This window comes from Drosophila tropicalis, unplaced genomic scaffold, assembly GCF_018151085.1.
Source record: "Drosophila tropicalis isolate 14030-0801.00 unplaced genomic scaffold, ASM1815108v1 contig_859, whole genome shotgun sequence".
NCBI classification, from domain to species: domain Eukaryota; kingdom Metazoa; phylum Arthropoda; class Insecta; order Diptera; family Drosophilidae; genus Drosophila; species Drosophila tropicalis.
Window position 1 is genome coordinate 772902 of NW_027173353.1, and position 14331 is coordinate 787232.

Consider the following 14331-nt stretch of genomic DNA (forward strand, 5'->3'; position numbering starts at 1 on the left):
CAAAAAAAAAGACAACAAAAACGAAAATGCAAAGAAAAAGCATCTATGAAACAAAAATATTTATGCAAAACTCTAAGTGAAAGCTGCGCCAATATTTTTTAACGCCTGTCGAGAGCACGGCGACAGACTATTCTTCCACAGTTCCCCCACTTTATGCTGACTTTATTTCTTATGCAAAAACCGGTGGGTTTATAGAGTTGACTACAAACCAAGCAACCAACGGGAACGTAGGTAGAAACGGTTGACTGGCTGCCTCCATCACCTGGGCACATAAAAATCATAGGAAAAAATGGCAGTTATCCCCCGAGCAGGCAGCCCTTTTTCTTTTTCTTTCACTTTTATTTTGTCTATATATATATTTCTTTCTTTCTTGTTGCCGTTTTACGTAAATATTTGAAAAGTTTGCTTAAAAGCTTTTGTCATATTTAAACGATGCTCAGTCAGGAGGTGGAGGAGGAGGAGAAGCAGCCTATAGGGATACAATGGGAAGTTGGGTCTGACAATTCTCTGGGGGTATCCCCCAAATGTTCGTTTTCCCGTTTCAAGGCAAATGTGTCAAAAAAAAATACTTGCAAAAACTTTAATCGACAGTCCATATTATGATGACTTTGTTGCTGACAGTGTGAATGAATGAATCGATCGATAATTGCACTTATCAGCATTTAATATACATTTTGGGATAGATAATTTTGCTTATCAATGCGGTTTATCATCATCATTATTATCTTCAAAAACGTTATCTTTTGTGAAAACGCGACCTTATACCTCATACATCTACATACATGGGTATATACCCATAACTATATACTTACATATATATTAAATTATATAACAATGTGGTAAAGTTTTCTTCTGTGTGTTGTAGGTGTGTGTGTGTGTGTGTGCGTGTCTTATGTGTGTATGTATATCTAATCAATGCCACAATCAACCCACAGCAACAATAATAACAAGGGGCAAGGCAATATTGCACAATTGACTCATTAACAGGCAAAACCGCGACAAGTAAAGGCGACCATACAGACGGACTCATACACATACACACACCACTGACCTCTCACACACACAACCAAACAACCAAACGATTTGTAATGTTTAATGATGTTGCCTACGCCTCTTGTTGTTGTTGGTGGTGGTGGCATTGTTACAGTGTCTGTAGTGGTAGCTTTGGTTGGACTCCTTACCACCCACCTTCTCACTAAATCCTCTCTCGCCTTCTGGTTATTTTCCTTTCTATCTCTCTCTCACCCTGTTAGATAATTAGAATAGCTTAGACTAATATGCATGCATGCCTGTGTCTGCTATGGCATTATTATAAAGCCATAAATAGCAGACAACTGTCGGGAATGTTTGACCACCCAGAATTAAATCCACCCACTAGAGACACTGAGAAGGGAGAGACGGGAAGAGAAAGCGAGTTAGAGGATTGCCTAAGCGTTAGGCAATTGCCCACTTGGCAGTCAGTTAATGTTAACCAAGTTTAAACCCATGACAGCAGATTACATTGAGAGAAAGAGAAAAAATACTTCTCATAGATTGTTGTTTGATATGATGTAACGCTTTTCTTCAAGCGATGCAATTACATTACAATTTTTACACAATCAACGTTTTCTCTCGTAGTCTTCGTAGTCATCGTCGTCCTCTCGTAGTCATCGTTCTAGTCCTCGTCGTCGTCATCATAATAATCAGCCAAAGTGAAGTATCAAATTACAGCCACAGAAGTGGGTAGAGGAAAACCTGGAATGGCAATCGAAGATGCCACACACACACACACCTCGAACACCTAACATATCAAGCCGACTGTGTGAAGGTTTGTGAGTGTGTACCTAGCGTACGGCGCGCACGCTGGCAATTCTAATCAATTTTTATTATTTTTACAAACTTGGCAGGCCAAAAGCGAAGAGACGACGACTGAAAGTCATGCCTCACGTTTGCTCCTGCTCCTAGAACACAGCCCAACCTCCTCCTGTTCGTTTTCATCGTGGTTGTCGTTGTCTTTGTTTCGTTTGCTAGAATTTATCTAGCAAAAAGCAGCAAAAACAAATAGCACGCCTGGGGAGGATTGACGACGTCGAAGACGACGAGCATCTAGGAGCAAGTTTCTTTTTTTCCATCCCCCCCTTTACCCACCCTCTTGACAAATGTTCGATGGTATTGTTGTGGGGGAGGGTGGTGGGTGAGAATGGTGGTTGTGTGGAGGGCTGCTGAATGTGTTTACGTTATGATTTTCGAAATCAAAATTCAGCACGAATAGGAATAAATTTACTTCCGAATGTCATTAAATTGTTTTCCGATAGAACGTGTATATTTCACGCAAGAAGTTTACTTCTTTCTTTTCTCAAACGTTTAGCATCCTGTAGATGTTACCTATTTGGTGGACGAAGCCAACCTCCATCCCCACACACACCGCCATCCATCCATCCATTGTCCCTCCCTCTTGTCTTATATCCTCTTCTTATTATTACGATACTTGATATTATTGATTTTGATTGAGATTTATATGGGATGTCTGTGTGTGTGTTTGTGCTATAACAAAAAGTTGTTACTTTGGCATGCCGTTTAAATATATTTAGCATATCACTCTGCCCACCCACTTTTACCTCCGCTTCTCCCGCGAACCTTTCTACATTGAAAAACTTGCTAAAGCTGCATAAATAAATTTTGTGCATTGCTCGTTTCTCTGTAGTTGTTCTGCTTTGATTAATGCGCAAAACTTTTCCCGTTTAACTAATAAAAGTTTGCCAGAAGAAAATTGACTTAACACACAGATATTTCTCACACTTTTCCTTTCTCTCTTTTTTTGTGCTTGCAGCAAAACTCAGTTGTCCAGAGCGACTACCGCATTCAGTCACCTGCCGGGGGCTCTCCATTGCCTCTGTGCGCTGCCAATGCTGCCAATGCCACCAGCAACAACGCCAACAATACAAGCAGCGGCGGCGACAACAGCAACAGCAGTGCCGTTGGCATATTGCAAAATAACACGAATGCGGTTAATGCATCGGCAAATAATACCAATGCAGCCGGCGGTCCAAACACGGTCCTTCGGGTAATCGTTGAATCGCTGATGTATCCCGTCACATTGGATATATTGCATCAGATATTCCAGCGTTATGGCAAGGTGCTGAAAATTGTCACCTTCACAAAGAACAATTCATTCCAGGTGAGTAGAGCGAGCGAGGGTTGATTGTTTGGGATTAATTGTATGCTCATTCATTTCCGTTTCTTCCTTCCACAGGCTCTCATCCAGTATCCGGATGCCCACTCCGCCCAGCATGCCAAATCCTTGTTGGATGGCCAAAATATCTATAATGGCTGCTGCACTTTGCGCATTGATAATAGCAAATTGACCGCATTGAATGTTAAATATAATAATGATAAATCTCGCGATTTTACGAATCCGGCGCTGCCGCCAGGTGAACCGGGCGTGGATCTAATGCCCACTGCCGGCGGTCTAATGAATACCAATGATCTGTTATTAATAGCCGCCCGGCAGAGGCCCTCACTTACAGGTGATAAAATAGGTAACACACATCGGAACAATTTCCTCAATTTTTTCTCACTTATCATTTATACTATGTATATGCTAAGCTTAAAGTTGCTCTCACACAATCTCAAGACACTCACACACACAATCATATATACTACATATATATGACCAATTCGACTGAAATCTATTGATTATGTTTCAACTATTTTTGCCTTTACCACTTGCTATCGATTCGCAACATTCGCCGCATGCAAATAACTAACTAAACTAATCTAAACTCAATAAAGACTATAATCATATCTCTGTTTTGTGTATCTCCGGTGCATTTGTTTTGTTCTTCTTTGCAGTCAATGGACTGGGTGCTCCTGGTGTACTGCCGCCATTTGCCCTGGGATTGGGTACACCGCTAACCGGTGGCTATAGCAATACCCTGCCAAATCTGGCCGCCTTTTCATTGGCCAATAGCGGTGCTCTACAAACCTCAGCCCCTGCCATGCGAGGTTATTCCAATGTGTTGCTCGTTTCGAATTTAAATGAAGAGGTAAGTTCAGCCCCAAATGATGTGCTGCCATCAATTAGTATACAATTCAGTTAATATACATAATGAAGTTTTCCTTGAACAACTTGCCCTTAACAACCCGACCCCGACCCCGACCATGACCACGACCCAGCTGCTGCCCCTTACTCTTCCTCCTCCTTCTCCTCTGTGTAATCCTTAACTTAAACCAACTGTCTGTCACAAAAGTAAAATTAGTTTGCATATTTCGTCTATAAATTTTTTTCCCATTAGTTGAGCAATATTTTTCACATTAAATATCTCTACTTAAAAAGCTATTTATTTAATTTAATTATATTTGTGAATATTTTCAAATTAAGAACTTTAATTAAAAGTTGTAAATTTCCATTTATGTTTCTCTCGAACATTTCTAACTAATTTCATTTTATTTTGCATTTAATTTTTTACTTTATTTTTCATTTTTTTGTATACACACCTAAAACAAAACTTTCGCTAACTGACAACAATCTTCTATTTTCTCTTTTTCTCTGTAGATGGTCACGCCTGATGCTCTCTTTACCCTCTTTGGTACGTCTGCACAAAAAAAAAAAAAAAAAAAAAACATGCGAAATACTCCTCGTAATACTAGTAGTACTTGTATGATTTTTTCTTATATTTATTTATTATTATTTCGTATGGCTAAATTGGGCAAAACTAGAGAAAGGGGAGCGCGCAATCAAGACGGGGTGAGAGAGAAAGAGAGTATGCGAGAGAGAGTGTGAGAGTGTGAGATCGAGAAATGTATTACCTTTTAATTTTGCTCAATTTTAACCTACATATATCAATAGATCTGTCTCTATCTCTCACACACACATGCACTCTCCACTCCACTGTCCCTCTCTATCTCTCTCCCTGTTATTCTGTCTTTATACTTTGCCTTTTATGTAGTTGGACCTATCACCCACCATGCGCCTCCCCCTGCTCCTGTGTCCACAGTTTACCACTCACTTTCTATATAAATATGTATCTACTATATGTCTATCCCTTGACCATTCTATAAGTGTTTTTAGTTTACTTGTTTATTCATTGAATTTTACACCTTAAGAATAGAAAAGCCGAAATGAAAATGAAACTGTTACCAAAAAGTTACACAATCATCCAGCCATTGCCCACCACCAACGCCTCCTTTCCTTTTCTATAGATCTCTAGATGCTGTTGTACTTCCGTTTGAAATTTACGCCATTTACGTGCAATCAGCAAAAGTGGCATGAATTATTTATATATGTTCTCTCTCTCTCTCAATCTTTGTGTGTGGGAAAATGTTAACAAAAAACAGAAAAGAAAAGCAGAAAAAAATGTGCCACTTTACTTCTCAGCGACATTTAGCTGCAGGAATTGCTTGAAATGTAAATGTTTAAAATTCCTTCCTTTACTCGGCTCACTTTCTCTCTCACTATCTTCTTGGGAACGATCAAATTTCTATTAGCCAATTTGAGATGGCATCAACTTTATTCCAAAGCCAATAAACCCCAGATCACGACATAATGTCTTCATATTTATGTGAGCAAGAGAGTGGGATGGGAGGGAGAAACGGAAATGATGGCAACGTTTGTCCATTTGTACTCGGACCGGTTCGGTTCACAGTGTAGTTGGTACATCATTTCTATTTCAAGTTGTAGAGAACACGAAATAGATTTCTAATAGCTTTTTGCCTGAAGGGGCCAAGCAGAGAAATCCATCAGCAACAGCCATGAAATTGAAATAGTTTTTCCCACACACACACACACACACACATCTGAGTGTGTGTGAGTGGTATATGTGGAGAACATAATCTTGGTGGAATCTCATCCCACTTGCTTTTGCATTGCCTTGTTGCAGTTTCTGCAGCTGCTGTTGTCCCTGTGCATTTATCCTGTCATAAGTTGTGCTTACAAATTGTAAAACAATGAAAATGAAAATGAAAATATACTTTACTCTCTCTCGTTTACATAAAAAAACACAATATATATTCATTCATATACATATATAGAAAGCCATATAAAATCCCCCTACACACACAGTTAGAGAGCGGCGGCAACAAGTGAAACCGCATACACTTGTGCATCCTGTTGCTCCTTCTGGTTGTCTACAGCACGTTCTCCTCTTTGTGTGTGTGTGTGAATGTTTTGTGAGTATGTAAAATTACATGAATTAAGTGCGCTCGTGGCTTGGGCGCCTCTTTCCATTGTTCAGCTTAGTTGCTGCGGCATCTCGGTCTAAGGGCCAGGATTTGTCCCCACATATACATATATGGAGAACACATGCTCAACATGTGCTCATCCAGACTACCATACACACAAAATACACACATACACGCATACAACAAAAGATTGAGTGCGGAAGTGCATAGCTATAAAAATGTCCATTTATTTAGTTATCATTGCGCTTGTTGCTGTCGCCATTGTTGTTGCTAGTGTTGTTGTGGTGTGTGTATGTGTGTGTGTGTGAGTGTGTGGTCTCCTCTATACTCTCTTTTGCTTCAGTTTGCCCTTTCTACTTCCCTTTTCCTTCCACTGCACACTCACACACAATAGAAAAGTCGTAGTTTGTAGTTTTTGCTGGCTTTTTACAATTGAAATAAAATTTACTTTTGACTTTTCGTTGGCTCTGGGCTGCTTCGTTTCGTTTCGTTTGGTTTGGTTTTTGTCGTTGCCGTCGTCTGTTTGCCAAATGAATTTAACTAACTTTGTAAAGTTAATGGGGTTTGCTGTTTGAATTGCTCTGTCAGCTTTCCTTCTCATCCCTTTAAAATCTCTCTCTATCTCTCTCTCTCTTTTTATATGTGTGTATGTGTTTTATTATTTTATAGTCTCTTGTAACTTGACTTTTCACTTACGCTGCATAAGTCAGTCCTTAGGTCTTTTTACCTAGAGTTGATTCAATTACCCAAAACGACATCGATTGCCATAGTTTTTGCCAAGTGTGGCACATAATTGCAACATAATGGATTTGTTGCCACAATAGTTCGTTTTGCTATCTCCCTTTCTCCCATTTAGAGGCATATCTCTAGAGTGTGGTAGGTGTTTCTTTTTCCCTAAAATGTCTTGCCTGCAACAATGTTAAATCTTCTTCTCTATATGTATGTAGCTGCTGCTTTTGTCTCTGATGACATAAAACGGTTTGTTTGCGGCTGCCCACACTACCATATACACACACACACACACGTGGATAAGATCTGCATCTGTGCTGTGTTCTGTGTTTCTCTCTTTTGTTTACATGCAAATGTATTTAATTTGAGTTTAAATACCCAAATATAAACTTTTGCCAAACAAACGTAACCACATTCAATCTACACAAAACTCAAACACAAGAGATACACATAGACACAGAGAGGCAGAGGTAGAAAGGTTAACAGAGAACAAATAGTTGTGTTTTTGACGGTGCGGGGATGAACTGGGGGCATTTGCCCTAAACTACAAATTTGTCGTATTAATTGTTTAAAAATTGCAAAACCACACAGTGAAAGAGACAGTATAGAAATTGAAAGAGAGAGAGCGAGTCTGTGTCCGAGACGAAGTCCATCGGTGGCAAGGGCTTAAGCTGAGCTCAAGAGTAAATCCTATCAGCCCAGTGCATCAGTTTACTCCACAGTTCAAAGTTGGCTGGTTACTTGCTTGGTTGGTTGGCTTATTTGGCAGCTGCTGCCCTTTCGATCCCTTTTGCCCCCAAACCAGTGCTAATAAAGCTTAGATAGCTGATTTAACGCTCAGTTCGTTGGCAGTAGAAAATTCTTAGATACATCATACGCCACGTTGCACACAAAGAGGGAGATAGATAGAGGTGGAGGGGTGATAAAAGATGTCGATAAGTTGATAAAGCTTCGTGCTAAGCGTCTTAGCGTATTGCCTTGACTTGGCTTGGGTGCCAATAGATTTAGATAAACTTGCCACCGCGTAATTGACGTCAGCTTCTTGACTTTTTGCCTTTAATAGCCCAGTCAAGTAGTCAGTAGTCGGTAGTCGGTAGTCAGCCAAGCGCTGTCTGTCCATCTGTCTGTCTCTAAACGAGCAATCAGCCAAATGGCAAGCTAAAATTTTATGTAATAACCTTTTGAATTTCCAAGTAGGTGAGAGGATAGCAAAGCCAATGACACTTGAGGCTGGTTGGCAACAAGCACAGCAAACAGCAAAACAGCAAACAGTTCCTTTTGTTATGCTAATGGCCCCAACACACTCACAAACACACATGCTTAGGAGGGTGTTGTTTGGTTGCTTGGTTGTGGGCACGTAACAACAATTTCCACATTCGCGAACACATTTAGGTGGCAAATTTAACTCCTCTGCTTAAAGCTCTAGTGGAGAGCCAGAGGTGATATGTGTGTTGTTTGCATATCAAATAATAAAAGTGGCAAGCAACAGCAGCAGCAGCTCTACGCTTCAACGCACTTCAAACGCAGGGCTTTCTAATTCTGCTGCCCCTTACTCCAGTGCCCCACCCTTCACCCATCAAAGATTGATCTAGCCTAAAAAGGGACTAAATCTAAACCCTTTGCTGCTACACTTTCTTTTTTTGTTTCGTTTTCGTTTTGTTTGGTGCCAACCAGTCAGACATTTTATTAGTTTTGACAGCGCTTTGTGTGGCCCAACAACAACAACAACTCAATTGAAAACGGCCTCTTCTTGTTGGGATGGTGGAAGGGCGGTGAGGGGGCTGGGGTTGGGTCTCTAGAGCATGCTCTTTAAACACTTGACACATCCCGCTTAGAATGTCAAGCATTCAATAAAGGTTTGGGTTCTCTATCCTAGCATTCAACTAGTTCTCTCTCTCCATCGTATACTGTACACAAATTGTTGCCTACTTTTTGGGGTTCGATATTTATTTGGCTCTGTGTTCTTTTTTGCATAACAATAAAAGAAAACTTAATCAGTCTGCAAATCGTCTGGTAAACAAACGCGTACACACACTCTCTTTCACACACACACACACACACATAGAAAGAGAAAATCACCCATCAGGCTATGTAATCTGCTTATGTAATTGTAATGGCGTGCTAAAAATTTATATTATTACCCCAAAAATATTGTCGATACGTGTTTAATTGAATTTTTATGCGTTTAGAGAGACTGAGAGTGCATGCCGTTGGGTGAGAGGTGGGTGGGCGTGCTGCGATTAAGTATTGAGTGTATTTGTGTGTTTGGTTATTGCTGAAGCGGAAAATAATTTCATAAAATTTTATGCGCTACATGCAGCAATTTTTGATAAAGTGTGGGAATGAAAGCATATTGCCAATATATGCGCAAATAATTTGCCATCAATTGTTTTATTGTTCACCCACACACACACACACACACACACACACACACACAGAACGATTGATTCTATTAGCCAAATGGAAAATATAAAACGATTCCATAGTTAAAAGACACTTAAAGCGAAAACCAATTACCACAAAAACTCTTTACGCCTAGATTCTTCTAGTCTTCAGAGAGAGAGTGAGAGGCTATTATCTTCAATCATTATGATATATAAGTTCAATAATCTGCCATCTGCTGTTTAGCATTCAGATACGCGGATAAAGAACGTCGTTCACCTTTATCTTGATCAATATCAGTAAACTTTATTCCAATTGGCAACTAAATAAACTTCATAGACATAGAATGAAGGGAAAGCGGCTAAGTTTGTTCTTGCTTTTTATGCAAATTCAAATATTGCCTTGGCCAAACAGCCAGCCAACCAACCAGTCAGCCTCTGAGAATGGTCGTCGAGCACGCGCCACATATTTCTTCATCTAAAATATGCTCGAAACACACGACTAATGGGCCATCGGGGAATCTGTTTCTGCTGCTGCTGTTGCTGTCCGCTGTCTACATACGTTTCTGTCGCGCTGGCACACAAAGAGAAAGTACAAAAAACGAGCTGGGAACTGAATTTTGTAGCCGCAGTACAAATAAAGTCGATAATAAATTATTATCAAGTCGTCGTCTCTCTTGCTCTCTCTGTCTGAAGCTAACTGGCAGCAGGCACTTTGCATGGCAACCAGCAGATGTTGCTGCTGTTGCTCATACGCCCTGTTGGACGGCAAGTTATGCTGGTTGCAGCAGGCGCCTGCCATTCAGCATGCTTGGCTGGATTTGGTTTGCTCCTGCTCCTGCAGTGCCACTGCCATTGCATCAATTGTTGCTGCTGCTACTACAAAATTCTTTTCTCTTGCCCAAAGGAAATTTTTTCGGTGTTTTGGCATAAGTCAAGTTCTTAGTTCCTCTCGGTAGTTTCCCCCGCTGCAGAATTGACGATGGCATCGCAACTATGTTCGAGGATGTGCGGAATGGATGGAAGAAGAAGGTGGGCTGAGCTCTGATCTGGGAAACAGTCATTCAGTCAGGTAGCCAGTCGTCTGTATAAAATGGATTTACTGCCAACTGTTGAACTGTGGCTCTGGTTCCCGCACTATTTACTACCTGCATTTTCTATTGCTACTTTTGTAACTTGTTAGCGCTCCGCTTGCTATGCTACGCTTCGTCTGCGCTATCCACCTTCTCCATCTTCTGCCCCATCCTGCTTTTTATGGCCACATCTCTCATGCTTGTTCTCCTTCCTGCACTTGTATTTTGTGGGTCGCTGGTCGTTGTGCCGGTTGAAAATTTACTTTTCGCATTATTCGATTTGTTGTCTTGGGCAACCATAGCAATTGGTAGACATTGGGAGGTGAGACGTGTTTGTTGGTGGCCCTGCACTTTACATTGTTTGCATTGGCTACTAGTTGGGCGAACCTCTGGCAACTACTTTTTATGCTTGATGGCAATTTGCGCCCTATTCCAAATTCGCTGCTGATTGGCCATAGAAGAGAGCGAGAGGGGATAACACTCAGGTGCTGTCAAAGCAACAGAAGTTCAAGACTTCTGTGAATTAAAATTGAGAGAACATCTCCTTCCATATTCTATTTTGGACTTTCTTTTCGTTTCCTTTCTTTTTGCTTGCCACTTAAATTCCTTAAAGTTCCCTTTACTGATTCTTCTTGTGGCCATATTGCATAGTTTTGCGGCATAAGTAAAGTCATAAAATACAATTCAATAACGCGAGAAGACGAGGAGGCAAAACACACACAGACCCCACACACACACCTTGTCAGACAGTTGTAAAATCTGCGGCATGGCGCAGCCTTAAAAAAGATACAGTCAGATACAGAGCCATGGCGGCTGCAGTTATAGAGCTGAAGCTGGGAGTTGAAGCTCGTAAAAAATAGCACAGCAAAAACTTATTGAGCTAGTTATGAGTTTCTCGTACATGATACTAACGGCGTCGCCCACGGCAATAATACTCAGGCAAGGAAAGGTAGAAGGCAGTAGGAGGCAGGAGGCAGCAGCAGCAGCATCTGCAGATGAGGTGGGCAGAAGAAAAAAAAGAAACAGCAAGACTATATCTTTTGGTGGTTCGTGTTATAGCTTTTCCGTTTGGGGCGTGTAAAACTTTTTGCAACGGCCGCAACATTTGCGCGTTGCATAAAACGCGATTTAAGCTGTCCGAAAATGTTTTCTCTGTTACTTCAACTACAGGAAAAGAACCAAACAAGAGAATCATCTATGTACTTTGTAGATTGTGAGAGAGCTTAGAATAAATCCCCAATGGGAATGGAGGCAGGGGGTTACCATTGCTATAATAAGCCTATCTGAATAATGTTGGCCATAAAGATCTTGACATTTATATTTGTCCCATGAAAATTGCTTTGTTTTTCTTTCTTAATATACCTTCATTTTCTTGCTTATAATTTTAATGGCAAATGCAATAATAAAGTGAATCCTGCATACACTCTTGGTAATCAGTCCTATAATTTTTTTCTCATTTTGTCTCTCTTTCTCTCCCTCTCTCTCGCAGGTGTATACGGCGATGTGCAACGTGTAAAGATTTTGTACAACAAAAAGGACTCGGCACTTATACAAATGGCGGAGCCACAGCAAGCTTATTTGGGTAAGTCACCTTTTCCTTTCTCACACTCTGCAACCAAAAGTAATGAAAAAATCAGCAACAAACGAAAACAACAACAACATGAAGGGGGGTGGGTAGGGTCAAAAAAATATCAAATGTGGGGGGATGTGAGGATGGTTTGGGGTTGCACAACTGCAATTTGCAGCTTGTTTAAATGAAAATTCCAGAAACATGAAATTCCGAAATGGCAAGCCGGCAGCAGCAACAGGAGGCAAGTATCGCATACCTTTTGCCAAACGAAGCGCATGTTACCATTGCAGCAAACAGTAAAATGTATTAATAATAAAAATTGTTAAGACGAAAGAGATAGCATGACGAGAGCCACAAATGCCATAACCAAAAGGAGAGAGAGAGTGGGATAAGTAGAAGGACTGCTGGCTGGCCGTGCGCATAAATGAAATTTTATAAGCGCCTTGCTGCTGCCCACCTGGACGGGGCACAACAACAGCAGTAAACGAAAGGACGCAACACCTGGCAAAAAGACATGGTGTGCGGTGCAGAAGAAGAGCAGCAGCAACAAAGGCTGCTCAGCGGGAGACATGCCAATCATTTTATTGCATTTATTTGTGCGCACTTTGCCATTGTCAGGAGGTAGATGAGTGCGGGTGGGCAATGGTCGCACCTGAGGCTATTTGTGCTGGAGCATTAAACGAAATGAAAATCGTCGAGAACCTGCAATGCGTTTTTAGGCGAGAGCGAGAGATGGAGTAAGGGGAGATATGGATGGGAGATGGTAACCAAGTGACGTGCCAAATTCCACTTTATTACAAAAACAAAAGCAGCCACCACCACCACCGACCAGCCAGCCAGCAGCAACTGCAAGGCGATTGAAAGTACCGTTGACAGTTCGCTGACAGCGACACCTTTTTCAATTTTGTTTCGGTTTTATGCCATTTAACGCACAGCCCACAACTATCCACAGGCGACCAACCGAACCAATGGACTCTCACGATTGACCGACCGACTGCCTGTCGTTCATTTGTATTATTTATTCATTGAAAAAATAACTCAAAAGCTGTCAAAGTGCTCGTGCTGCTGCTGCTGCTGCTGCCCATGGGCAACTTAATTGAAAGCCACTGCAACTGATTGTGTCACATAGGAGAAGGGGGCAGCAAGGTGTGACAGAAGGAAGCAATCGGAATCTCTGTTGCCATTGAATTTATTAGCTGCTTATGCTTAATGAAAGCAGCAGCGACCTGCTGCTGTTGCATTTCAAAATGATGCACAGATGATGTAAGCTATAAGGCCATAAGCCGCTTTGGGCCACCAATTGTTGTGTGGGTTATGGAACGCACATTTACATATACTATGATATACATACAGATATAGTAAGTATATATGTATATTTTCTGCCTGCTGTGCTGGTGTTAATATAGTTTTTCATTTCTTTTTTAAATAAATTTAATCTGCTCAATAAATGCGTGAAATGTGCGCGCGATCGCAACGGAAATTGGCAGCAAATTGCATGCAGGCAGGCGACAAAAACGTAAAGCTACATGCATTATAAATGCCATCAACTGTTTATTGATTTAAATTAAAAACAACAACCGTAACAGACACAACAACAACAACAACAACAAAAGAAGAAAAATACGAAATAAATATTACAAATAAAATCAGTAATAAGAGCTTTTAAGTAACTGAAGGGAATATGCGAACACATTGATACCCGTTGCCTGAGAATTGTCTTAAGGAAAATTGGCTTAACGATAATTAAACGCCCAATTAATAAATGAGCCAATAAAGCAAAGAATGAGTACGAATATGTTTTGCAAAAAATGTAATTCAATCCAAACAAATATGCCCTGCAACAGGCAACATATGTTGCTGATATTGTTGCCTCTGCCTGTACGGAAAATATGCTTTGTGTGCTGTACTCAATTAATATTTTTTCGATGTCATTTTAAAAGACACATATTTGTTGCATATTTTTGTTGCATCTCTCTCTTCCTCTCTCTCCCTCTCTGTCTATCTGTCTTCCTTGTAAACTCTTTGTCGCTGTCTGTTGTGTCCATTTGCATTCCTTTTGGGGGCTTGCAATTCAAGTCAATAGCATTCCAACTTTGTGTGTAAAAACCTTTTGGTCTGCTACCTATCCATCCATCCACCATTCTCCATAACAGCCCCCCAACCCCAACGCCAACCCCTATGTATGTAATATTTTTGTAATGCCTCGTTGATTGTTTCAGGCATAGTTTTTGACAAAGCTAATCTAGGAACATGTTTATTCCATTTTTCCGTTTTTGCTTTTGTCTGTGTGAGATGCACAAAATTGTTGCCGCAGGGTCACAAACGACTGTCAATGGCAGAAACAGCATATGCAACATGGCGTATGCGTAATGTTAATTGAATTTACACGCAGGGCATGAGAACGAGAGGGTGAAGAGAT

The 14331-nt window shown here is 40.8% G+C and overlaps 1 protein-coding gene across 12 annotated transcripts in view; it reads left to right on the forward strand.

The window, feature by feature from the left end:
- The window catches only part of heph (polypyrimidine tract-binding protein 1 heph), a 170847-nt gene that overhangs the window by 144878 nt on the left and 11638 nt on the right, over positions 1 to 14331 (forward strand). For 10 of the 12 annotated variants that reach the window (XM_068296824.1, XM_068296827.1, XM_068296829.1 and 7 more), the window contains 5 exons: positions 2810 to 3157; positions 3233 to 3518; positions 3832 to 4025; positions 4535 to 4568; positions 11832 to 11924. In XM_068296824.1, coding sequence (XP_068152925.1) covers positions 2810 to 3157; positions 3233 to 3518; positions 3832 to 4025; positions 4535 to 4568; positions 11832 to 11924 — 955 coding nt within the window. The remainder of the gene's footprint in view (positions 1 to 2809; positions 3158 to 3232; positions 3519 to 3831; positions 4026 to 4534; positions 4569 to 11831; positions 11925 to 14331) is intronic. The other 2 variants (XM_068296830.1, XR_011033279.1) reach the window with 2 other exon arrangements.